Source organism: Trachemys scripta, chromosome 11 (genome assembly GCF_013100865.1).
Source record: "Trachemys scripta elegans isolate TJP31775 chromosome 11, CAS_Tse_1.0, whole genome shotgun sequence".
Lineage (NCBI taxonomy): Eukaryota > Metazoa > Chordata > Testudines > Emydidae > Trachemys > Trachemys scripta.
The window spans coordinates 60,713,549-60,741,160 of NC_048308.1; the positions used below are offsets into that span (position 1 = coordinate 60,713,549).

At 45.3% G+C, this 27,612-nt stretch overlaps 1 protein-coding gene across 6 annotated transcripts in view; it reads right to left on the reverse strand.

Moving 5' to 3' along the window:
* PLEKHM3 (pleckstrin homology domain containing M3) overlaps window positions 1-27,612 on the reverse strand; it is a 117,716-nt gene that overhangs the window by 13,638 nt on the left and 76,466 nt on the right. For 4 of the 6 annotated variants that reach the window (XM_034785810.1, XM_034785805.1, XM_034785807.1 and 1 more), the window contains one exon: window positions 7,563-7,720. In XM_034785810.1, the coding sequence (XP_034641701.1) occupies window positions 7,563-7,720 (158 nt within the window). Of the gene's footprint in view, window positions 1-7,562; window positions 7,721-14,804; window positions 14,936-23,225; window positions 23,347-27,612 lie in introns of those variants that run through there. The other 2 variants (XM_034785809.1, XM_034785808.1) reach the window with 2 other exon arrangements.

Here is a 27,612-nt window from a genome sequence, read left to right on the forward strand (position 1 = left end):
CTGGTCAACTTTGCAAAGATGCCAAAACCAAAGCTTGATCCAGAAGATTTTGAGCAGATAGGACTGATTCACATGGGGTCAAATTGTCAAAAGGACTCAACCTCCCATTTAGGTACCTAAATAAAGGTCACTTTGAAAAAACAAAAAGTGCTCAACACTCAGCAGCGCCCGATGTGCCACTTAGGGCCAGATTTTCCACAGATCAGCAGTTGGTACGCTGACCTGTTTGGAAAATCTGGCCCTAAACTGCTAGCACAGCTCAATGGAGCTGACACTGTGGAGAGGTCATCCAGGATAAAACATAACTGAAGCCAATGAAAATGGGATGGGAAGTAATACAATGATGGGTGCACTTCCGTAGTGCCAAAGGATTTTCTGGAAGTGCTCTATGCTATGTATTTTAGTATCTGTGCTCAGCACAGATCTTTGACATTCCCACCAAGGCTCAGATCCATTCTTCTCCAATGCAGTGCAGCCAGAACACAATACAGCCACGATCTTGCCAAGAATTACACGTGTATTTAACTTTCTGGACTGTGAATATAGTCCCACTGACTTCTGTAAAAGAACGTGTACAGTTAGGAACATGCCTAAGTCTTTGCAGGAAAGTGGCCTAAACTTACAGTGGTTGATACAGTGCTGCTATTTTAAACCTAAGTTTTGATGTTTTTACCTTAAAACTTTATGCCTTACCTGACATTGGGAGAACATTAACTTTGCAAAGTTAGAACAGTTTAACCTTGACATAACAGAACCACTCTCAACAGTTCTAAAATCTAGATACAAAAACATATTTCACCAAAATACGAAGTCATCTAACAAGTGAGTGACTTGACCTACTGAATGCAAGGAGACGATTCACAGGAGTAAAATCATCAGATCTAGTTTCTTTTGACCCTCCAAGCAATAAAAGAAGTGTTGGCAAGATCAGGACCTTACTCATTGGGTAGCATTAAACTTAACCTTAAACATCAGACATAACATTTTATCTAAGTAGAAAGAGAGAAAACCCTTACAAAGGACAATCCTACTCACAGTGAGTAATGACTTTGGGTGAAGTCCTAATAAGACTACTTATGGAGTAAGGGGCAACTCAACGTAAGGCTGGCAGAATCGGACACAAATTAACCATTTAATTCAATTTCTGAATCAATGAAATTGTCCCAGGTAATTCATGAGATTTTACAGCCCTGACGTTTTAAAAGGATGTTCTGGGTCGTAATACAAATAAGCATAGTTATTATAGACAATTTTACATCTACAAGGATGTTATGTTTTCATTTCTGATTTATTTATTTTATTTTATTTCAGGATTAAGAGAAATAAACTTTCTACCCCAGAGCTGAGTAAGCAATAGCCAATTATATCAATGTATAGTGACCAGGTACTGACAAAACAGAGGACAACTCTGAAAACCCATTTACAATCAGGGATGTTAAAGCCTACTTTGAGACATATTGGTCAATAAATTAACAACCTAATAGGAGATGATGAGTTGGGTTTTTTTTGCACTAAACGTAAGCCTGGAATACAAGCAATAAAAGAGAAGACAATCCTGAGCTGGCATAAATTGTCATAGCTTCAGTCAAGCCAGTGGTGCTATGATTATTTATACCAGCTGAGGATCTCGCCCCAGGAGTTTAAAATGACTGATTGGGCTTTCAATACATTTCTAATTATTTAAAGAACTCCCAAAGGAAGCAGAGTCTATGACGTTTAGAAAGGTCCTTGATGAGCACTTACTTAAATAAAGAAAGGATAGCGATAGAGGAAGGGAACCAGGACAGGGAAATCAAACATAAATGGAAAGAGGCTTCCAATATGATTTGCCAATTTGTATTTTGCTGCTTCTGGTCTATGGCCTCATTACACTCTGCACAGGATGGCCGCCTCCCAAGAGAAGCCACGGAAAGGAAATACCCTTAAAAAGCTTATAACTTCGTAAGTCCTCCCCTCCAGCACGGCTAAGACAGCAAACTGTTGTTCTGTATTGTTGAACCGGATGTCAGAAGACTGCCAAGCACGGCCCACAGACCTGCTAATTAAGTGAACTGATTGTGTTTGTTTTGGAACCATTTGCCAACAAAGGAATGTGTCATGCTGATTAGTGAGAGGAGGGTATGTAATATATGTGTATTCAAACCCAGATGAGTGCATAATCCAGGTATTCACTCTGTTTGCTCAAGGACTGACAAAAATGAACGTTGAGCAAACAAGCGGACCAAAGAGAAACACCAGTCCTTTAAGAGGGGTCCCTTGTGCTTCCCCCTTTTTTTCTTAGATACCTCTGTCTAAACAAGGACCCATCCTTCACAAATTCCAACTCAAAACAAAGGAGAATATTTTGGAATGAGACTTTCCTCTGCCACAGCTGACATGAGACTGTACATAAATTTATGGCCCTCGAAAGCTGAAGTGTAGCTGGGTCTGAAAGGGCCAGATCAGTGGTTCTCAACCAGGGGTTCGTGTACCCTTGGGGGTATGCAGAGATCTTCCCGGAGGTACATCAACTCATCTAGATATTTGCCTAGTTTTAGAACAGGCTACATAAAAAGCACCATTAAAGTCAGTACAACCTAAAATTTCATACAATGACCTGTTTAGACTGCTCTGTGTACTATACACTGAAGTGTAAGTACAATAGTTATATTCCAATTGATTTATTTTATAATTATATGGTAAAAATGAGAAAGTCACCCATTTTTTTGGTAATAATGTGGGGGTGACACTTTTGTATTTGTATGTCTGATTTTGTAAACAAGTCATTTTTAAGTGAGGTGAAACTTGGGGTACGCAAGAAATCAAACTCCTGAAAGGGGTACAGTAGTCTGGAAAGGTTGGGAATCACTGCGCTAGAGCAGGGGTTCTCAACCTTTTTCTTTCTGAGGCCCCCCCCAACATGCTGTAAAAACTCCCTGGCCCACCTGTGCCACAACAGCTGTTTTTCTGCATATAAAAGCAGAGGTGCAGGAACTAGGAGTGCAGCCGCACCCCCTGGCTTGAAGTGGTTTCCATCATATACAGGGTTTACAATTTGGTTCAGTGGCTCTCACCTCCACTATACAAATTGGTCCAGCCCCTCTGTATAAAACCCAGGGCCGGCATTAGTGGGTAGCAGGCAGGGCAATTGTCCATGTCCTCAAGCCACAGGGGGCCCTGCAAAGATAAGTTGCTCAGGTTTCGGCTTCAGCCCTGGATGGCGGGGCTTGGGGCAGCGGGACTTCGGCATTCTGCTCTGGGCTCCTGTGAGTCTAACGCCGGCTCTGCTTGGGGGACCCCCTGAAACCTGCTCGTGGCCCCCAGGGGGCCTCGAACACCTAGTTGAGAACTGCTGAGCTAGATGACAGCTGCACTCTGGTTCCTCCAAAGAGTGCGAGCTCTTATGTAGGAAGCAGAAAGGCCAGGCTGTGGCAAAAACAAAGCCACACCCAAATCAGGACACACAAATGAACTCACTTTGCCTTTCAACTATTTAATGAAGAGGCCACTGAACAAAGAACAACTTATTTTTGCCATCAACTGCAGATCAGTTTATTACTTCTTTTCTACCCTAAATTTTATAAAAAGAAGCTAAAACAGGACTAATTCTGTTCTGGGTCACTCCAGTGCAATCCCATTGATTTCAATGGCTATGCACTGGGACAGCTGAGAGCAGAATTTGGTCCTTTGGGACACTTGTGACCACATTTTCAGCCAGCCCCAAACACCTCCTTTTCTTCCACATGCCCCCGATGATGGCCACAAAAGCTGCCACGTGCCTCTTTCTAAACACGAAGAATCCAGTTCAATTTGTTAGCAAAACCAGTTGCATGTTCAAAAACCAACACGCAACACCAAAGAAAATTAGGCTTCTGAGTTAAAGCTGCCATTCTCTTCTTACCTTCACATCTATAGCACAGGCACCAGAGTCCAGATGATCATAGGTACCATGAGTTGCAACACTTGGGCGCAAGAATATGAGTGACTCCCAGAAAAGAGCGACTGAAAGTGAAAACAGCAACTGAAACCTAATTACAGCCTTGCGACCCTCGTAACAGAACATCTAAGTTACAAATCTAAGGGCTTGTCTTCACTTACCGGTGGATTGATGCTGCAGCGATCGATCCACCGGGAGTCAATTTAGAGGGTCTAGTGAAGACCCGCTAAATGGATCGCTGATCGCTCTCCTGTCGACTCTGGTACTCCACCGGAACAAGAAGCATAAGGTAAGTCAACAGGAGAGTTTCTCCCTTCGACCCAGCGCAGTGTAACCATCGCAGTAAGTCGACCTAAGCTATTTCGACTCCAGCTATCATAGAATCACAGAATAGCAGAGTTGGAAGGGACCTCAGGAGGTCATCTAGTCCAACCCCCTGCTCAAAGTAGGACCAATTCCCAACTAAATCATCCCAGCCAGGGCTTTGTCAAGCCTGACCTTAAAACCTCTAAGGAAAGAGATTCCACCACCTCCCTAGGTAACCCATTCCAGTGCTTCACCACCCTCCTAGTGAAAAAGTTTTTCTTAATATCCAACCTAAACCTCCCCCACTGCAACTTGAGACCATTACTTCTTGTTCTGTCATCAGGTACCACTGAGAACAGTCTAGCTCCATCCTCTTTGGAACCCCCTTTCAGGTAATTGAAAGCAGCTATCAAATCCCCCCTCATTCTCTTCTGCAGACTAAACAATCCCAGTTCCCTCAGCCTCTCCTCATAAGTCATGTGCTCCAGACCCCTAATCATTTTTGTTGCTCTCCACTGCACTCTTTCCAATTTTTCCACATCCTTCTTGTAGTGTGGGGTCCAAAACTGGACACAGTACTCCAGATGAGGCCTCACCAATGTCGAATAGAGGGGAATGATCACGTCCCTCGATCTGCTGGCAATGCCCCTACTTATACAGCCCAAAATGCCGTTGGCCTTCTTGGCAACAAGGGCACACTGTTGACTCATATCCAGCTTCTCGTCCACTGTAACCCCTAAGTCCTTTTCTGCAGAACGGCTTCCTAGCCATTCGGTCCCTAGTCTGTAACAGTGAATGGGATTCTTCTGTCCTAAGTACAGGACTCTGCGCTTGTCCTTGTTGAACCTCATCAGGTTTCTTTTGGCCCAATCCTCTAATTTGTCTAGGTCCCTCTGTATCCTATCCCTACCCTCCAGCGTATCTACCACTCCTCCCAGTTTAGTGTAATCTGCAAACTTGCTGAGAGTGCAGTCCACGTCATCCTCCAGCTATTCACATAGCTGGGGTTGTGTAACTTAGGTCGACTTAACCCTGTAGTGTAGACCTGCCCTAAATTTGCACCAATAGCTGATTTAGGAGATCTGTTGTTTTATAATCCAGTAAAAAGTACAGCACAAGTCATGTCTTCAGGTTTAGATGAGTAAGAGCATCCAAGTTCTCTGAATCTTGTTCTGGTTCTCTCTTCTCACAGGTACTTTATTCTGTGTATTGTAACTACTTCTGTCGATCTGTGTGTATTATGTCCTTATATTATGCCTATCACCATGATGAGTAGCTAGGTCAGCAATCCTTGTCATGTGGGTCACACAGTAGCACATATAAAAGTTTCTGTTCTCCCCTCTGCCCCCCATGTGCTGGTGGAGTGCCAAGTGAAATATACAAGCTCACTTGTCAGTGTCACTTGCCTCTGCTTGCAGGTGGAATAGAGCAGGAAAATTAAATTGAAACGACCTGGTTAATTTCTCTTTGCTGCTCTGCTCCAAGGCAGAATGGGGTATCAGCAAGGAGAGGAAAAAAACTAGTGAGGAAGGGAAGCAGAGAGGCTGGGGACAGGGATAAAAGCAAGGATTAGCAAACCAAGAGGAGGGAGAGGAGCAAAAGGAATGAACAGCTAAAAAGGGAGAGCAATACTGGAGACCCTTCATTGTTTGTGACGTAATGAAACCTGTTACTGAAGAAAGCTTCCTGTGGCTGGCATGACTTCAATAATTATTTTGCATTTGTTGCATTGTGCCACTTGAACACAAATAACTGCTAACCTCTGCGTGTATAAATAGAGAGAGGAGCGGTTTCACTCGGCTTTCACTAGCCTTTTGAGAAATGCTCCATATTTCAGGAAGGTTTTAAATTCTACAAGGGTGAGGTACGCAGTCTCTGGCTTCAGTTCACAGGCTGTGGACACTACAAACCCCAAGGCTTTGGTGGCCAATCAAAAATTCAATAGACAAATCATGTACGTGCACACACTTCAATTAAGCTTCACTACCCGACTATTTCACTACTTATTTTTCTGTTCTCATCAGGCTTCGTGGATATTGTTAATTGCCTAGTACAGTCTTAATAGTCTTCTTACGCCATTTCATCTAAGTCTTTCCCTTTCCAACTTCTCCATCCAGATACATTTTTCTTGCACACCATTTATAAAACAAAACTGCACACCTTGTTTAATTTATGTCCAGCGCTTTGTCTCCACATTTCTTGGAATGTGAATTCAGAGAAAGAATGTGCAAATACTCTTTGAAAGACATGTCAGCCTGAAACCCCCAACAGGCTGGCCTGGGCCACTCCCGACACAGAGATCTTTGTCAACTCACGAGAATCCGATTCTCAACGCGGAATTTTTAACAAGCTGATCCTGATCACCCCCAGCATAGGCTCCTCTGACTTTTTTTCTACTCTACTAACGCAACCTGAGAATAAATTAAGATGAGGGTGTATTAGAAAAGGACAGATTGTACTGCTGGAGGTGTCATTGTCTTGATGGAGAAGAAATTCAAGGTTTTTACCTCTTGTGATTGTTCTAAACCCAAGAAACTTCTTGAAAAAGTAGGAACATTGCTCCAGTGTTCTGGTCGAATTCCAGTTTGGGTTACTGTCTTGAGCCTTGATAGATTTTCCATGTGATTTCAACTGGATACACTATCCTTCCTCACTTCCTGTTCCCAGACTGTTATATAGCATGCTGTGCATTGTTAAACAGCTGTTGTATTCTCACCTAGAGGCGGCTACATTTTAGTGGTGGGTGGGTGAGACGATTTCTGTCTGTGTGTGCGCATGTGTGTACATGTGAATATAAATCTATGCTGCATACACACACGGACAATAGAGGATCAGTTATATCCTTACCTCACAGTAAGCAGCGGCCGTAACTCAGAAGAGGTGATTATTATCTAATAACGCATGGGTACGTTCTACCATAGGTCCAGTGAAATCAAAGGCAGGAAAGACCTACAAAGTCATCCTCAGCTGACCTTTGTATTTGTAGGGCCCTGTGCAAACACAGTTATGCATAGCCACAGGGAGATTTCAAGTATTCCTGCAGGAAAGCAGCCCCTGAGCGCCTCTGTCCTTTTGAGCGTCAGCAGTGGGCTCTACAGGTGTTTGAGAGCTGTGTGAAATGGGGTTTAGGCTCTTTTGAACCAGATAAATGACAAAGTGGCCCTTCTCCATCTATCTGCTTGCAGGCTCAGGGATGGCCTCTCTGGAACACAAGTCCAGGGCAGACATCCTTAACTGTGCCCTAGTGAGGCCCACTCCTGCTGAAATGGAATGTCGTTTGACGTGGAATTGAGAGGATAAGACATGCAGGTAAAACCTAGGAAAGGAAGCATACTGGTACCTGCTTGTTGAAATATCCTCAAAGGGGTAAAGGATCTCTCCATTGTTACAAATCTCGCAGATGAAGCCCTTTTGGCTACAAAGGCTGCAGCTGTACACATGAGAAGTGGCAAACTTGATTACCTTCCCCAAGAAAGGAGCCAATTTTCCTTCAATAACCTGGAAGAAGAAAACGACGACATTAACAAACCCATCTGGGAGCAGAATTCCTTGAAACAGTGACATGTTTGTCTCACTTTCATTAAGACAGGGAAGTGACTACTCACAGCCAGTTGAAATAATCTGAATATAACTCCCAGTTATAGCTGCATGAAAATCCTAAGTATGGTCAAAGTAATATTAATGGTCAAATCTGCGCAGAACTGACAATGGTGAAAAGTGGAAAATTCATGTGATTGCGCCCCTGTTAAACATATGTATGGCAACAACATTACTGAATAGTGGATCATTTTACGTACCACATATGTTCAAATACCAAGGCACGATGGGGTAAGATAGGGGTTTGTCTACAGTGGGGGAATGCACTCTAGGGGGTGTGATTTCTAAAATGCACTAACTGGTCTGGACAGACTCTGCTGGTGGACACTAAACATGTCCTAGAGCCCTTTAGCATAGTGCTGTTTGAAACAGTACTACATTAAACTTCTAGTGCACACCAGCAGCGGTCACACAGACCAATTAATGTGCAACATGTAGTGCCTTTAGAAACCAGCCCCCCCCCCCCCCAGAGCACATTACCCCACCGTGTAGACAAGCCTAAGAAGAGAGTTTCATTCTTTCATATAAACACAATTGCAGAAAGATCTGTGACAGCTCAGAAAATTATCTTCAATTCTTTTCCTTTACTGTTACTTTTTATTCACATTTTTTAGCCCAAATGCCAATGATGTTTTAAAATCGTAATTTTCTCTTCATCACAAACCACAGCTCTGCACCCAAATCTATTTTTTTCCATTGATCAAATGGAGGTTTCTAATTGTAACAGAGGTGATTTTTTGGTACATCTATAACCATTCCAACATTATATTGATTCTTTTCTACAACAAGATGAATTCTGAAATAAATTACTCAAAGGAAACGGCAGTTTCTCCTTAAGTGACCAGTTCTCCAATCAAAAAGACCCACATCAATCCACTATTATACAATAGTGTAAGGCAATCAAAAGTGCTTTGCACTCCCTTCTTGGTGTGAAAAAACTGTGTAATGTAGATTAAGCCCCAAGCCATAACACTCTAAATTTCTGATTCAATGACAACGTCTCAATAAGGGCGCTTCAGGCAAAATACTACTTCAGACAAAATTTCATGAACTTTAAGAAATTCTGCTAGTGTAAGGAGTAATGAGCAAAGCACAGGGCCCTCATATGATACTTTCCCTCCCCTCTCTTCCCATGGTGTGAACGGCAGCCTGCTAGATTACTGCTGGAAACGTGTCGTAGGATTTGACACTGACCTACAGTTAATAGGAACATCATAACTGTTCTTTAAAGGAGTATGCTAAAGATGTCCCCAGCTCCCAAATAGATGAAGGATCATATTTAACTGCATGCCTAATTTGCCAGGTTTGGCTCACATGGATTTTCAACACATTTTGCTCATTGGTTTTAAATCACACGATTTCATACCACTTGAATTTCACTGGAAATTTCAGGTTGATACAAAGCCAACGTGGCCAAGGTGAAGCTCAAAGCAAAGCTGGAGAATACAAATCCCAGTAGCATTCTTCATCTCCGTCTAGCAGTGTTACTTCTAAAGGCCCATTCTATCTCATCACCCTTCCGATCGCCATCGCTGGGAGAACACGAATAGGAAAGGAAATGTAATGGATGCCACTGAGTGGAAGTGTCCCCTCCTCAGGGCCGGCTCTAGGCACCAGCAAAACAAGCTGGTGCTTGGGGCGGCACATTTTTAGGGGCGGCATGGCCGGCGCCAGAATGCCGCTTCTAAAAATGTGCCCCGGCCGCCCTAGCTCACCTCTGCTGCTGCTGCCACGGCGCGTGAAACAGCTGATTCACGCGCCACAGCGGCTCGGGGTCTCCCCCTCCCTCCCAGGCTCTCAAACCTGGGAGGGAGGGGGAGATCCCGAGCGGCCGTTTCGCGCGCCGCTGCTCCCCCTCCCTCCCAGACTTGAGAGCCTGGGGGGAGGAGGCACGGCTGGGGATTTGGGGAAGGGGCGGAGTTGAGGCGGGGCCGGGGGTGGGGTAATTAAAGAAGTGGGGGGGGGGGCGGCCAAAATTGTTTTTGCTTTGGGCGGCAAAAATCCTAGAGCCGGCCCTGCCCCTCCTTGCCAAAGCTCCACACTGTTGAGACCATCTGTGAGAACAGGAAGCGGCGATGTTATTGCTAGCGTTACAGATAGGACATCTGCTCACGTTCGAGGGGAAAATGACGTTCCTATTGCATCCTGGCATAGGAAGGTTCCTTATACTGGAACATAAACAATTCAGAAAGGTCACTGCATGTAACGGAACATGAAGTTTTGGTTCAAGGCACTGACACTACTAACCTTATAGGCAGATCCCAACCTGAGGAGCAACAAGTTAATGCTGCAGTGTTAGAAAGAAAGTAAGATCTTTTGCTTTCAAACTCAAGAGTAACTGAGGGTCAGAAGTCCAAATCAAGCGGAGGGTGGAGGACAGGAGTTTAGCAGCATCCAAGAAGCATGAGAAACAGCAGCAGTGTTGCTTAAACATCTTGGCCAGAGTTTCAAAGATGGCTAGTGATTTTGGGGTGCCTCAGGTATTCTTTGGGTCCCAACCCGAGTCACCTTGATGGGACCTGATTTTCAGGGTGGGTGCTGAGCACGGCCTGAAAGTCAGGCCTCTTAAGTTGGGCACTGAGCTGCTGAGGTGCCCCAAATCACCAGTCAAAAAACCTTGGCCAGAAAACCATAATTGGAACCAACAGACTAAGAGGACTGGCTAAATGGGGGAGGCAGCTATTATGTATATTTGAAGGACTCTTGTTTAAATATTAAAACAAAAAGAAATCAGGTCTGTGTCTGAATGCAAATAAAGTGTGAGGAGAAAGCAGGGCCTGGAGTTTCGTCTTTGTCATTTAAAGAACACTTCTCAGTGATTCATTCACGCCCTGCTCCCTCTCCAAGCCTGTGGAAATGCTTCAATTTCTGCACCTCGAAGAGCGTTAACTCTCCAGGAGTGGCAGCAAGCCCCCAAAAGAAAGGCTCTTCCAACACTGACGCATGGAATGAACATACACAGCTTCAGCAAAGGCAATAACTTGTAGGCATTTTCAAACAGGAAGGCGCGGATAATATTGTAGCCTCTGACAGCACATGCTGCAAATTACACATTAGTAAATCGATGCCTTGCTTTAACATTAACCCTTACTTTACCGCTACACGGGCACTCACCCAACAGCACCCTTTTGAATAGGAAAAGAAATCTGAGGGATCCTTTGCAATACTGTTAGGAATCTAAAGATTGATCCAGCACAAAGAACTGGAAGTAGCAAGCACTTGGTCCTATAGGCAAGATACAGCAGTTGCTTCATACAGCACGGTACTAACTTCTATATGCACTTTTGGAGGTTGAGAGATGCCACTCGGATAGTTATGCTGGTCTACAATACAGCGTTAGGTTGAAGTAAGGCAGTTTATGTTGCCCTAACTCTGTAAGTGTCTACACTACAATGTTGCTCCCACTGATGTAAGTTGCCCACTACACCGACCTAATAACTCCAGCTCTGCGAGAGGTGTAGCACTTAGAAGTTAGATGGATGTAGCTAGGGCGACGCAGTGTGAAGTAACAGGGTCAGGAATGGGATAGATAATAAACCAGACAAAATCATAAAGCCCTGGTATGTGCACACTTTGAATACTGTGTGCAGGTCTGGTCACACATCCCAAAAAATACATTAGAATTGGAAAAGGTGCAGAGAGGGGCAACAAAAATGATTAGGGGTATGGAACAGCTTCCTTAAGAGGAGAGATTAAAAAGAGTGGGACTGTTCAGTTTAGGAAAGACACGACTGAAGGGGGATATGACAGAGGTCTATAAATCATGACTTGTGTGGAGAAAGTGAATAAGGAAATGTTATTTACTCCTTCTCATAACACAAGAACTAAGGGTCACCCGATGAAATTAATACACAGCAGGTTTAGAACAAACAAAAGGAAGTACTCCTTCACACAATGCACAATCAGCCGGTGGAACTTGTTGCTATGGGATGTTGTGAAGGCCAAAAGAATAAATCGGATCTAAAAAGAATTAGCTAAGTTCCTGGAGGATGGGTCCATCAATGGCTATTAGCCAAGATGGTCAGGAACACAACCCCATGCTCTGGGTGTCCCTAAACCTCCAGCTGACAGAAGCTGGGACTGGACAACAGGGGATGGATCACGTGATCAATTGCCCTGTTCTGTTCATTCCCTCTGAAGCACCTGGTACTGGTCACACTCAGAGACAGGATACTGGGTTAGGTGGACCACTGATCTGACCCAGTATGGCCGTTTTTGGGTCAACATTCCATCCAATATCTCGATAACTAGACTCGTTTTGTCCTTCCTAATTTACATTTGTGGTGGGACAAAAAAGTTCAGCTCAAAATGCCAATCCTACAGTCATTTCATCTTTCACTTTATGCAGACAGTTCATCTAGGTTTTACTCAGTACCCATATCCCTTTTGGTAATCCTTATACAGCTGGCCTTGTGACTTAAGACTTCAATTTTATATTCTATTTTTTTTTTGTATTTAGTAAGCACTGACAACAGACTCAGGTCTGCACAAGACACAAAATATAGTTTTCTGCTCCAGAGAGCTTACAATCTACACATGATAGACTTAGACTAGACAGGACACCCAGAGAAGTGCAAAATTTGGGTTTTACTAATGCATTGCAGATTACTATGATTAATGTGTATTCCAATATAACCCAGTGTCCTCTATTGAATTCAAGGCCCCAATGTGCTAGGAGCTGTGCAAACATACAGTAAAAATCAGTAACTTCCCTAAAGAGCTTCCCGTCTTAATAGACAAGACGGGCAAAGGGACGGAGAAAGGAAGTATTTCCATTGAACAGATGGAGTATCGAGGCAAAGAGTCAGTGTGTGACTTGACTGACATCACACAGGAAGACTATGGCAGAGCTGGGGATTAAAGTCAGATGTACAATGTAGGTCACCTATTTTCAAAAAAAGTATTTATACATAGCTAATCATACCACAGCGCAAGGAATTAACCTGGATGGCAAACCAGTTCTGCCCACAAAGACTTGCACTGTCTCTCTGAGACAAGCCTAGATGGCCAGAACGGTGAGGAAAGTTGATGTATATTTTCCATGAAATATTTTTTGTCATAGCAGTGTATTGGCTTGATTGATAATTCTGGTATGTACACATGCTACTGCAGTGAAGATCCAGTCTTCAAAAGCAACGTGCACCCCAATCTGTAATATGAATAATAGCCCCTTTTACAGCATTTGAGGATGAGGACAAAATGCAATATCAAACTGACGTTATCACTGTTTTTAGTGTCTGCAAATTCAGGGTCATTTCACTTCATAACAGACTTCATAGACCATTGCTGATCAGTGGATAGGACATTTCTTCGCAATTTGTTCATTTTAATGTTTGTATCTCATGAGAACGCAATATTGATCTCCATCTGGCCCCGCGATCTGTGGATTTTTAATTACGGGTCCCAGAAAACAGTTTCACCATAATGCCTCTGTAATGGACAGAGGGAAAGGAAGCCTGGGACCTGTAACCAAGCACTCTCTAGAGAGAGATTGAGGCCTGAGTTGTCGATTTTTAGACATTTCAGCACTAGGAAGACCGAGTCCCAGGATGAAAGTCCTGCCAATATATGCTGAAATCAGATCCCGAGCCTTATGGACACACATAGTTGGGAAAAGGAGGAGGTGTGTTAAATGAACCTAGTCAGACAGGGATATAGCAGGCTTTGTTTCCCCTCAGTCCCCTAGAGAAAGGAGGGGTGATCAAGCCCGAGGGGTTAAAAGCAGAGAGAAAGAGGAGCCAGAGTCCTTCCCAGTCTCTTTCACACCAGGGGAACCTGCCTGTTTTCCCCAAGACAGAAGACCCTGGTCCCTAGGTTATACGTCTGAGTCATGTTCATCTCCTGCTGCTGCAAAGCAGCAACATTTCAGTAGACAGTTTTAGTGTTAAGAAATGACGTAGCTAAAGTTTTCTTTCATTGCATCTTAGTGGACAGTGCGTCCTCTCAGTGCCCCTCAACAGAAAACCTGGGGACTGCAGGTGGAAAGGCCATGGCCCATTTTCTGAGCAGGTAGGGGAGCATCTGAAATACAGTCCAGCCACCACTGAGAAGTGCTTGTGCATTCCAAGACGAACTAAGGAGACTGGCCAACAGTTTCAAGCTGGGTGTTGAAAGTTAGCCCCCTGAATCAGGAGCCTGAAGGCTTGCAGCTCGCACCGAAGTCAACAGCCTAAATAAGCAGCTAGATGCCTAGATTTCAAACCTGAGGGGCCCTAATGCATTGGCCTGTGTGATTGTGGTGAAAACAGGAGTGCCCCTTAGACCTTCCGTCAGCACTCATCCCGGGCTAGAAGTCTGAACACTTTACTGAGGTGCCCAGGACAGGAGCCAGGATCGACCATTCACTCACTAGGCCTCTGTGCGGCCCAGCCTGCATGTCAACCTAACAGGTCTTGGTTTTGTGAGGTGACAGTCTGTTGGGGCCACGCTCATTACTTACAAGCCCACAAGTTTGGTTTTCATTGGGTGGGGAGCAGCCCAGCGCTGGCTTTGTAGGCCAGTTGCCATAGTGCTTGAGAAGGGTTTGACTGCGGTTCTTAAGTGGAGCCAGAGCTCACTGAGGAGGAGATACCCTGCCCAAGGGCGCATGGGGAGGGGCACCACTCACTACATCAGTACAACAGGTAAAACCAGTGCTCCCCCCAGCGCAGCCATCCAAGTGCACCTGGGGCAGATCCCTGGCCTTGGTCCTCCCCGGGCGTAGAAGCAACTCTTCAGGGGCCATCCAGATGGTCAGCAATGTGAACAGAACCCCCTGCACTCCAGATTGTGCCTGGCCTCTCGGTAGGTGCACTGGTGAGGAAGGGCTCTTCCTCCTCGGGCACTCTAGGGTAGGAGGTGGCATCCATTCGCTTTAAAGCCTTCTTGCAGAGCGATCAAAAATTACAACCATATTAAAGAAAAAGGAGAGCAAGCAAGAGCCTCACATTGGTTTCTCAAGACCACAGCTCGAGTGCCGCTGTTTATTACTCATGTGTTGCAGAGGGAAATTGCAGTGTCATGTTCAAGTGCCGCAGCCAATGATGGTCTGTGGGATTGGAAAAAGGCGCCCACAATCCACCTATTTCAGCTCTCCCCTTCCACTCTCCCTTGGCCAACCAGCAACGTTTACACCCACTGCAAGGAAAAGCACACTAATTAGGAGAAAAAGGCAGCGTGAGGGAGGACACTTCTTCCCAAACCCATCATTAATCCATCTAACTGATCAATCAAGATCTTTAAAATAGCAAATGTTGCCTTATTGGAAGGCGCTCAGATACCACGGGGACGGGTGTGGTATAAGAACCTGACCAGAACAGAAATAAAAAGGACTCTTCACATCTCATAAAATACTTACCATGGGCTCATTTATTCCATTACAGTAATGTGGCCGTGGCTGCTAATTTTTGGTTTCTATGTTTGGAAAAAAAAATGGAGCCTCTTGATTTTAGATGAGACAGAAAAACTTGCTAAGCTATATTATTAAAACTTAAAGCCACATTCCACTCACTGAAGCAGGAGAACTTGGAGATTTGAAATCATCACACTCCTCAGAATAATTATTATTTGTTTTACGGTGGCACCCAACTGAGATCGGTGCCCCAGTGGGCTAGGCGCTGTATGTAATATAAGAGTCTCAACACATAATGGAAAAAGCTTTAAAATTGCCCAGATAATTTTAACCAAAAGATAGCCATTGCTAGGGTTTGAGTTCTACTTCACCTGGAGTGGGGATCACAGATTGCAGGTGAAGGGAAAGTCTGTCTTTTAAGTCAAACTCTGAGCGTGTTAAAAAATGTGGTGGAGGTACGTTTTAAAACGATTTCCTTACTGCATTTTACATTGTGAGTGTCAGGATTTATTTATGGTGAGGGGAGGTCCCAGTCATGAAATGTCAGGTGGTGGCACGCAGCACTTCCCTCACCAAAATGGCCCAGTTAGTCAATCCGAAAATGATTTTGGAAACACAGAGCCATCCTCTCATGACTATTCAAAAATCGGTGCTATTACAGTACATTACAGCACCCTCCTCGACAATGACAGAAGTACTGGATGTCACTTGAACGGCAAGCTAGTAATGGTAGATTCATACCCTGATTGCTGCGCACTAGCATTCTGTGTAGACAAGCTCCAATCAACAAAATTCATGCTGCTTCTTGTACCAAACAAACGGCATGTTTCCCAGCCCAGAAAGGACAAAGGAATTATCCTAGGCAACTTTTAAAACACACAAGCCACCCCCAGCAAAGTCAAGAAATTATGAAAACATATAACTCAAACACTTCTCTCTTCTCTGTATTCTCTCTCTCTCTGTTGCGTTGTTCATTCGGTTAGGTAGTAGCCTGGATGTAATTTGTAAGGAGCGACCAAGCTTTGTAAAACCGGGAGGATACTGAAGATGAAAGGGAGCAAGGGCTATTGTTCAATCTGAAATCCCTTTGGACATTAGATTAATGTGAACATGAATGATAACGTGAACTTCTTCAAAGCTTCACTGCTTGTCAGTAAGACTGCAGCCCTTGATGGCTGCCCAACTCTTCTATAGCAGGAATTAGTCCGGTTTTCGTTTCCTTATCTTGTCCTTTTAGACTAATATAGATAATAAATATTGTCCTGCCCAGTTTCACTGAATATCTTTCAGCTATAGGCTTTTAGTCTGTTGTAATTCAAATTCTTATTCTAAACAGAGAAATACGCCGTAAGAGCCCCTTACCGACACTGATGAAGAGTTACTCACATCCTAGTCCCACTGAAGTCAATAGGGATACTTGTGTGAGTAAGTGCTTACCCATGTGAGTGAAGGTTGCACAATCCAACCCCACTACAAAAGCGTGAACACAATGTTGCAATAATTTTTCTAATATTAAAAATTAACTCAGGGACTGGATGGCTCAGCTGAACGGTAGCAGAGCTTTTCATCTCTGGATCACTGGTTCAAGCCTAGCCCAAGTGGCCAGTGACTGAAAGTATGGTGGTTATTTGACTATTTGGTGATCTGCTGGTTGACTCAGTTCAGTTCCTCATGAACAGACATTCCAGTCAGAACGGACAACGTAGCTGGCATCCTTGCATTGGCAACCTCATCAGAGAGCCCAAGGATCGATTGGACAAGATGGAGACTGAATTACCCTCCAACTCAGACTGTTTTATTCCACAGAGATGTACTAGGAGTGTGAACCTCTGGAAACTGGAAGTGGACAAAAAGAAATGGTTGGCCAAACTCCCTGAAAATTGCAACCACCAAGCTCCATGAAGAGGGCTGACAAAACTTGCAAAGCTTAACAGTCTGTGCCTCAATACCCTTCCATCCACAAATCCTCACATTCAAGTCCAGAATCACAGAAATGCCTGATCCTTGCATCAAGGCCACTTTGGTTACCTTTCTAAAAACTGTCAGAGGTCTGAAAAAACTTAGAGCATTCATACATTTTCCCGGTGTGTGTGTGGGCGGGAGGGGGAAGGTGGGAGGAAGTTTGCTAACACTGCCAGCTAAGAAAGAATATTTCAGGAACAGGAGTTGTAACCACACTGAAGTCCAGGCATAATTTGTACTTGTGGGGTTTATCACCTGTACAGCAATCCCTTGTGTACCTTTGGCTAACTTTGTGAAGTGCATCAGATGTTTGCATAGGACAGAGGACATCAATATCTTTGGTGACCTGCATAAAGATTGTCAAGACTTTTGGTAAATTGTATAAAGTTTGCAGGAGACCATCAGAGAATTCATTTATCTCTATTTCCAAGATGAGTAACTCCAAAAATAAGCACCTGAACGTCTGAAAAAGTCACACTGTATTCGATTGCATCAAGGGCTCTTGAATTAAACTAGTTTGAACTTGGTGGGCCATTATTTCTGAGTTACGATAGGATAAAAATTAAAATAGAAAACTTAAAAAAAAGAGGATTTTTTAAAAAAGAACTTAAGACATTTGAAAATGAGGATGAGAGGACAAAAGCAGCACTTCGGTGGAAACCTTCTTACAACCTGAACTAAGGGCAGAATTCTCTGTATGCTAGATGTACGCAATACGTGCCTGCTGAGGTGTGACACAATGACAATAGCCATGATACACCACGTAATGTCATCTCTTGAAACATATTGGCCCAGATTTTTACAAGGTATTTAGGTGTTCCTGTGCGTGGCGTTGCAACGCCTCACTGATTTAGGAGCCTAAATATCATTTTAAAGGGATTTAGGCACTTGCTGTTTAGGTCCCTCAATCAGTTAGGCATGGCAACAGTGAGCACAGTGGCACCTAAGTACCTTTAAAAATCTGGGCCATTGTCACCATTCCATGGTGGAAGAATGATCAGAAAATAAACATTGGCAAGAAAACCAGGAATATCCCAAATGTTCTGAACTTGTATGACTAGATGTTTAGCTTCCTGAGCCACTAAAAACATACAAGTGAGGCCAAGTTGGACACTCTCTCAGAAATGTGACTGCAAAGCTGCTGAGCAGTCCAGGGTTAAGTATTTCAGTTAAAGAGGTGAGAACCCTGTAAAACTCAGATACCATATAACTGCCACTGCAAGACAGTAAATTTGCCAAATGCCTCTGTGACCCCACCCTTGTAAATCAGCTTGTTAATCATTATCGTCACAGACGTGATAAAGTTGTTTTATAAGCCAACACTGAGGCAGTAACATTAACTACTTATGTAGGGGCTGGCGTATTTCCCTGAAGATAACATTTATTAGAAGGCACTCACTTTAAAAACACTGGTTTGCCTAAGAAACCTCGTCTGGAGCATTGGACAATCTGTTCCACTTCTCCCGCCATCGGATTTACATGTAGACACAAGTGAGGCACAGAGGGGACTGGGTAAGTGGTATGTAATCCCTAGAACTGTGGTTCTGAAACTTTAGCAACCCGAGAACCCCCATTTTTCTTTAAAATTTTTCGTGGACCCCCAAGTCCCTCCACTCAGCCCCAGGCCCTGCCCTCATTCCACGCCTTCCCCCAAGGCCTTACCCCTCCCCCACCTATTCCTGCCCCTGCTCACTCTATCCCCCTTCCCTCGATCCCCCCTGACTCTCACTCACTTTCACCAGGCTGGGGCAGGAGGTTGGGGTTCAGGAGGGGATGCAGGCTCTGGGAGGGAGTTTGGGTGCGGGAGGGGGTGAGGGGTGCGGGCTCTGGGAAGGAGTTTGGGTGCGGGGGGGGTGAGGGGTCGGGCTCTGGGAGGGAGTTTGGGTGTGGGAAGGGGTGCGGGCTCTGGGAGGGGGGGACTATGGGGTCTCTGCGCGCTGCCCCTGCCCGCAGGCACCGCCCCTGCAGCTCCCGTTAGTCACAGTTCCTGGCCAATGGAAGCTGTGGAATTGGAGACCCCCTGCTCTCCCCACAGAGGCCACAGTGACGTGCCAGCCGCTGAGAGCGGTGAGGAGCCAGGGCAGACACGGAGCCTGCCTCAGCCCCGCTGCGCCGCTGGAGTTTTAGCACTTTAAATCTCCCCGACTGGCTTCAGTAGCCTCCGGGTGATAGAAGGAGGGGGAGGAGTTGATCAGTGGGGCCTGCGGGGCCCCCTCAAGTACCCTCAGGGACCCCCAGGGGTCCGTGGACCCCAATTTGAGAAACACTGCCTTAGAACATCTAGAATTATAGATTCAAACCTTGGCAGCATTGTCCTAGCCCTTCATCCTTTTGAAATAAAGTTTATTATTATTTATCAAGGCCAAGAATACACTCGGTGTTGTTCAACGCACAGAGACAGGTCTTGCTCTGAGGGACTTATTCAGTGTACGAGGCAAACACAAAAAGGACAAGAAGCACTGGGAAACCAGAAGTGGTGTCCAACATTTTAACCTCAACCATCATCCTTAGTTATACAATGTAATGGTGGAAAAGCCCTTTAAATACTCTGGATTGGGATCTGTCTCATGAAAGAAGTAAGCCTTAAGGAGGAAACTCATGGAGCATCCAGTGATCTAACAGGACTTCTATACTCCAACCATCCTCTAAATCAATTTCTGATTACTCCTCTGGAGGTTTCCCTCACTCCCCCAGAATCAACACCATCTAATCCAAATTGAGCCTTAGCCTACTAGCTCTTATCTGTCCATTACTCCATTACTACAAAAATTCTGCCGGTGAGGACACTGTGGAGAAGTACATACCCCAGCATTCTTTCTTCACCTCCATGGCAGCCAAGACACAAGATTTAAAAGAAAAACCCTGATGTTGCAATGTGTTTCAGAAAGCATTTTCAGCCTCTTCTCTTTGTGCTTCATCTGTTGCAGCTGATCTGCACTGTATTCTTTGAAAAACGTCAGAAGACCTGGGCGAGGGAAGGGTGGACTGACGGCCTTAACTATAAACAGTGGTTCTTTATGCAGTTCTTAGGAGTGGGAATGGGGGTATTGAAACACAAAGGGTAAAACTGTGATTGAAGTTAGTGGCAAACCTCCCATGGGGCTTCAAGTGGAGCCAGGATTTCACTCAAAGGTCTTCAAGCTGTGGACTCCGGAACCAGTGTGTCGTAATATAGTTAGCTAACGATAACACAAGTTATAGCCAAATATACAAGGGAGGGGAAAATACATGCCAGGAAGTTACTGACCATTTCTAGTGAGGGAGCAGATAAGAAGTGTGAGAGTGTGAGGTGAAAGGAGGTGAGGATTGTTCTAGGTTGCCAATGAGGGATTTCCTGGACGTTTTTTCAGTTTGCCAGATCCTGACTCTTCCAATGTTCTTGTTACAATTTCAATACACAATTCATCTTTAGTCTAGATGAAAGGGGCAAAGGGAGGAAGGAGGATCTTGTGGCTAAGGCACTGGGCTGGGATTCAGGAGAGGCAGGTTCAATTCCCAGCTCTGCCACTGACTCCTTGTGTCATCCTCGTCAAGTCCTGTACTCTTTCTAGTCATTAATTCCCAAACATCTGTTTTATGCTGTGTCACTCGCCCCACCCTTCACCCATCTCGCATATTTAAATTGTAAGCTAGTTAGGGCATGGTTTGTCTTTTCATATATACGTTGTACAGTGCCTCACGCAAGGGGCCATGAAGTTGGGTGGCACTAGGCGCTACTAGAATACGAATAAGTAAAACCAAGGAGGTGTTCCCTCTGCATGTGTTTGAGAGACGTGTTTCTCCTCTGTAACAGGCTGTATTTGAACTGAACACAAGATAGCAGCTGCCTCCAGCAGACTTGGAGAAATGAAATGTTCCCATTACACAGGAAGCAAATTCGTAAGATATAGCTTGATAACACAGCAACTGCCGTAGGCATCTACAGAGCATCAACGGTAACTGGGAACAACCATCCATGTCCTACAAGTGCTGTGTGCAGGATGGGGACCGGTTGCCAGGAATCCTAATAGTGATTGCTCCTCTCCCCTCACAATTCCCCAAGTTTAGTCTGTTTTGCACTGCTGTGCTGCATTAACTAATAACAAACCCATCGCTGAGAACACCCCCAAGGAAATTTAGCAATACACGCCGCAAGAATTAAAGAGAAAACAGAGTCAGTTCAATTAAACATCCGTCGCTAACTTGCTTTGAGATGCCTTGCGACAGGCAAGATGCACTTGCTTCCGTATATGCGATAAAACTCTCACCGCTGCACTTGAAAACCCGTTCTGAACATACAGCACGGCATGGCCCTCCAGTGAAATGAGACACAGTCTCCTCCTACAAACAGGCCACGGGGTTAACATGAAATTCCACCTAAGGAGATCAGTCTATACCTTTTGAGATGGGGGAAAGAGAACAGGAAAAACCCCCAGAACGTCAACAGATAATGAAGATCCTCTGCTTCTCTGTAACACACAAGCATATATTTTTTGGGACGAGTGGGGAAAAAGGAAGGCCCTCTCATGAAGCACGTCCAAGCAATGCGGTGAAAAAGCTCAAGCGGACACAAGGGAGAAGGAGCCAAAATGCCTTAGAGTAAACAGCAGGGCTTGAAACTGCTGGTGCCAGATCCACACCGAGCTCCACAACGTGACTCCTGGGCCAAAGCTTCTACCTTCACATTTGTGGCGTTTCATTCCCCTGGCCTCTTTCTTCTTTCCCCCAAGGTTTTAAGTAGGGTCGCCAACTTTCTAATCGCACAAAACCGGACACCCTTGCCCCGCCCCCTGCCCCGCCCCTTCGCCAAGGCCCCGCCCCTGCTTACTCCCCATCACTCGATCTCTCCCACCCACACTCACTTACTCATTTTCACTGGGCTGGGGCAGGGGATTGGGGTGTAGGAGGGGGTGAGGGCTCCAGCTGGTGGTGCAGGTTCTGGGGTGGGGCCAGAAATAATGGGTTCAGGGTGTAGGAGAGGGCTCCAGACTGGAGCAGGGAGTCAGGGTGCGGGCTCTGGGGTGGGGCCGGGGATGAGCACTTTGGGGTGCAAAAGGAGGCTCTGGGCTGGGGTTGGAGCCGAGGGGTTCAGAGTGTGGGAAGGGGCTCTGGGGTAAGGCAGGGTGTTGGAGGGGGTACTGGCTCTGGGCTGGGGGTGCGGTTTCTGGGATGGGGCCAGGAATGAGGGGTTCAGGGTGCAGGAGGGGGTTCTGAGCTAGGACAGGGGGTTGAGGTACGGGGGGGAGGTGCAGGCTCCGGGACGAAGTTTGGGTGTGGGAGAGGGCTCAGGCCTGGGGCAGGGGTGTGAGAGGGGGTGCAGGATGAAGGCTTTGGGAGGGAGTTTGGGTGCAGGATGGGGCTCAGGCTGGGGTAGGGGGTTGGGGTGCAGGGTGCGGGCTCCGGGCGGCGCTTACCTCAGAAGCGGCAACATATCCCTTGGTTCCTAGGTGTAGGGGTGGCCAGGTGGCTCTGCGCAGTGCGCACTGTCTCTGCCCACAGGCACCGCCCCAGCAGCTCCCATTGGCTGTGGTTCCCAGCCAATTGGAACTGCAGAGCCGGCACATGGGGCAGGGGCAGCACATGGAGCCCCTCTAGCAGCCCCTGCACCTCAGAGCTAGAGGGACATGTTGCTGCTTCTGGGAGCCGTGCAGAGCCAAGTAGGGAACATCAACCGGAGCCACCAGGATCCCTTTTCAACTGGATGTTCCCATCGAAAACCAGACACCTGGCAACCCTAGTGCAGGGCTCCAAGATGGCAGCACTACATGTAATTTCTGTCATACCCAGGTGTTCTCCTAATCTTGTAGTGGGCATGAGTAATAGATGGTTTTAAGAAGCAGGTATTGAAACTAAGGTCAAAGGCTGCGTTAATCAAACAAGACATAAAGTGTACTGGGAATTTGCATGTTAGAGAACAGAGAACAATTTCCTTAACTTGAAAATGTGTGCGCGCACACACACACACACACACACACACAAATATATACATAGGATGCACCTGATTTTTTTTATAAAGCTAGGATGCAATTAGATGCTCAGCTGTGCACTTAATTTGCACATATAATTGCCACGACTGTGTTTCATTATCTCACTGAAGGGGACAACCCTGAAATGATACTTGCATTTTAGTTTTGAGAAAGGGTCCTGAGTCAATGGCTTGGTTGGACAGGCAATGTGTTATCTGAGGGATGGGAACGCAGTCAGAGCCCAATCCTTCAAGCTGTTACTCCGAGTTTGCCATACTGGGCCCTTGGTTCTGTGTGGCAAATTAGGACAAAAAACACAAGATAACAAAAGCACTTTGCACAAGCAAATACAGTCACACTGTTTTTTGTTCGTTTTAAAGAAAGGTTCATTACAGCAGGCAGGTCCCACTGCATTCTCCCCACACGATGGCTTGGGAGTCCGACTGCACATCGAATTTTTAATGCGCTGAATGACGTTTCGAAGCCCTGTTGCAAATTTGGGTTTCAAGCAGAACAAAAAAGCCCTTTTGTTATAGATCTATCTATCTATCTATATCTTGACATATCTAATTAAACTTAGATCTGCTCATTTTCCAGGCCACCCTCTACCACAATGACTTTAGCCTCCTTCACTATCCAAAATTCTCTCTCTAACCGTAAGATGCCTTTTGCTGCTGACCCAGTGTACCAGTCCTGTTGCCACTCTGAATTACAGCAACTCCCTTGTTCCCAAGTATTGAGGTAAAAGGAGAAAGCTGGCCAATCTTGTCATTACCACTAAATGTAACACGAGCTGCCAGCAATTTGGGAAATTAATACTCGCCAAAAATATCAGCTGCTCGGGAGAGCCTTCTGCTCGGCGTTTCGTGCTTGCCCAGCTGAAGGAAGTCTCAGAGCTGGCAATCTTTGCGGTATAAAGTTTCCAACCACACTGAAGTGGAGTGACTGTGGCAAGGAAAGGAGCCCTAGGCACAGGAAAATATCTGAGAGGCTTAATCACTAGTGAGAGGCAGGGTGACTGTTTCGGAGGGTGATCTGATGGCAGAGCATTTAATTTTTATGATCATGCACTCCTCTATGTATGTGCCTGTTTATGTGTGCAGTATATACACATGCATGCTGTATAAACAGGTACAGTACATGATAATGTGGTGCGTTTAAAGGGTTTATGGGACAGCTGCATCACTCACGAATGGCAACGCCAGAGGGGATTTTGACAGCACCCCCAGCACCGCTTACTCTGTGGAAGCCACACACATGTAAAGAAAAACTATTTTATGAAAGTTAGGAGAGTTCGTGCTTTGTTTTTCTGTGTGTTTGTTTTTGAAGCCCTGTTTTTTGTATCCTGCCACTTGTAAAGTTACCACTAGTCCTACTGTGCGGGCCTCAGAAGAAGCCATAAGCAATGCCATAAACACATAGCCATACGCTATACCAACGAAAGCTCACCTCTACCAAGGGCTATTGCCAGCACTGCTGTCATCCGGGATTACACCTCCTCACCCCCCTGACCAATAGAGCTGGGCCAGAAAAAGTCTGTGGTATATGGATTGCAAATTTTATGGGGAAAAAGTGTGTTTTAGAGTTTGTTGTATCTTGGGTGGAAAAGGAGATTGCCACACCTGGGTTTTAAAGTCACTAAGCGCTGCATTATAACTCAACCACACGCCATTTCTCAATAACTGTACTAGGACAGAATGGTCAGACATTCTGAATGATCACGAACCGCGAGGAAAAAATGATTACAGTTCCCCGCTCTCTGTGATCCTGGAAACCGAACTGCAATGAGGAAGAGAGATGGACAGGATAGAAAAGCTGGCCTTTTTGGCAAAAGATTTGAGATGGTTAGAAAAGTGACCTGGCCCTGAAAGCATTTGTATTGCTCCTCAAAAGTGCTTCTAGCTCTGTCATCACAGACACTGGAGCGTAGTTCAGGTGAGATGCAGGCTTCGGTGAAGCATTTTTTTCACATTTTTAGTTATTAGACAATATTACATTTATAAAACATTTCAACAAAAGCATAGGAATTGCTGTACAAGATCCGAACAACTGTCCACCTAGTCCAGGATCCTGTCTTGGACAGCGGCTGGTACTAAATGTTTCAGAGGAAGGTGAAAGAAATCCCCGTAAAGGATATTCTACCCATAGGGGAAACTTCTTCTGAATACTAGTCAGGTAGTGGTTTGTTTACTGTATACAGCTTTCTTTAATTTAACCGGATATCTTGTTTGCTTTCTGGGCCACCCCAGAGTATTGAGCAGATGTTTTCACTGAGCTGTTTGTAAAGACACCTTTGGTCTTTTTCCTGAATGGTTGCAGTTAATTTAGAACCCAGCAAAATGTCCAAGTAGTGAGAACTGCATCAACTGTCACAAGAACTACATCTGCTAAAAATCATCATCATAACATTTTAGGTCAATATTTGCCACTTACTACCGGAACGTCCCCTTGTCTAAGTCTTTAATTGGTTGGACTAGCCCTGGATAAAGTAGCTAACAGAGATTTAGTGATGTTTTAATAGAGGCCTCATTCCTGACTCACACCAGATTACTCTCAGGGGCTTATGAAGAGTGATGGCTGGAGCGGAACACAATCATAGCCAATGGGGCAGAATAGGTGAGCTGTCACACTTTGTTTTTCTGCTTGTTAAATCTGAATGCTCTTAATTAGTTATCTTGCCTGTGAATGCCTGTGCGAACAATGAAGAAGAGATCAGGCTTGGGGAGAGGCTAAGAATACATGCTGCCCAAGCCCCTGGAGCTGGGCTAAGCTAGCTGTAAGCTTGGGTGTAGTCAACTGGGGCACTGTTTTGCTGTGAGAACTTGATTTAAAAAAAAATAAAAATTCTTCTGTGAATAAAGAACATCACCTGTTTTCTCTTTGGTTAAAGGGCAGGCCGGCCAGGTTGCTCACATCTGCATTAGCTGGGTCTGTGAATCAGCAAAGTGCTAGCATAGCACTATCCCATTAGGAGCTTGGCAGCTTTCCAGAACTAATGACTTATTACTTGGCTGTTTTCCTTCCTGGGCTAAGCCCTCCCCCACTAGCCCAGCACCCCATCCTTATCGATCACAGCAGTAAAAGCCCCCAGACCATTAGCTAATTACTAGTAGCAGAAGCCTAGGCTGTCACCCGGGTGTAATTTGTAAAGCCACATGTGTCAAAAAAGCCCAAAATGGCTGAGAACTTAAAAGCTGGTCAGTAACAGAGAGGATGATGAAACCTGGTGATAGTTTAAACAAAAAGAGCTCTCAAGCTGCTGCTTCCACCATTTCACACTGACTCAACAGACATTCTGGGCGTCAGAGTGGTGTTTGGGGTTACTGTGCATGCTGGCTGCGTTGATCTGTGTTGAGGGGGTTGTGCTGGGACATTGGTGTTGATCTTTGCAGGTAGTGAATGAGGCGCGTGTGATGTGGGGAGGAACTGTGTGTGTTCAGGGTTATCATGTGGCGGTTGTGTAGATTTGTGTGTGTGAGGCGGTTGTGCTGGAAGATCTGTGTTGATTTGTGTGGGTGGCAGATGGACACACAGAGTGGCAGTTGGGCCAAGTAATTCACACTCTCTGTGCAGTCTCCCTCATACAACCAATGAAACCGTTCCATACAAATTAACTGTACAGTAAGGGTGGGGATATGTTGAGTCACCTTTGATATCACACTGCTCCAGGACTCTTGGCGGGGCAGAGAGACACGCCTTACTGCAGCTGTACACAGCATGGGGGTACATTGGTTAAGTCAAAATGGCAGAGAACTTAAAAATGGACGGTACAGACCACACATCCCAGAGGTGATTGAACCCCGTGATAGATATTCTGAACAAAAAGAGCTCTCAGCCATGTTGCAGCTGCTCTCATGGCTTCACACGGAGACACACAGACAGAGCAGCAATCCTGGAATCTTACTATCTAGATTCCTGTTTGTTATTTGTACTGTGGTAGCACCTAGGAGCACTAGTCAGACACCGGGACCCCCCCACTGCACCAGGCGTGAGTCTTAAATTAGATTTCCCTCTAAATAATATTGTGCATCGCCATCTTCATCTCAGGCAAAAATGAATTTTCATTCAGCTCTCCTCTTGCACCCTCAAATTCAGCATGCAAACAACAGCCCCCCCAGATAGCACATTTATAAAAACACAGCTGCCCAGCGGAGAGAGGTTTCTTGTTTTCTGGGCATTTTAAAGAGCCCTTTGCAGGACAAATACATCAGACTTGGAGTCACTGGGGGAGAGGGCACCATTTCTGCAGATTACCACTCCCTGCTTTTCTAATTCACTCACCAGGCCTTATCTTTCTATTAATCTTTAATAAACCTTTTGGTTAATTCCCCCAACACATACATTCTACATGACAGCAGGGCAGAGTGTTAAAGCAACCTCAGGATATAAGGAAATGAGCAGGGGAGGAATCAAAAATAGGGGAAATATTCGGGAATTTAAAAAAAACCACACACTGGCAGCCAACAACCAGTAGGCAGGTGAGAGCAACAATGGCAAAGTACGATATGGGGGCTAGTCAGTGTCTTTAAGGGCACTAATGCTCCTCTATTAGCTCC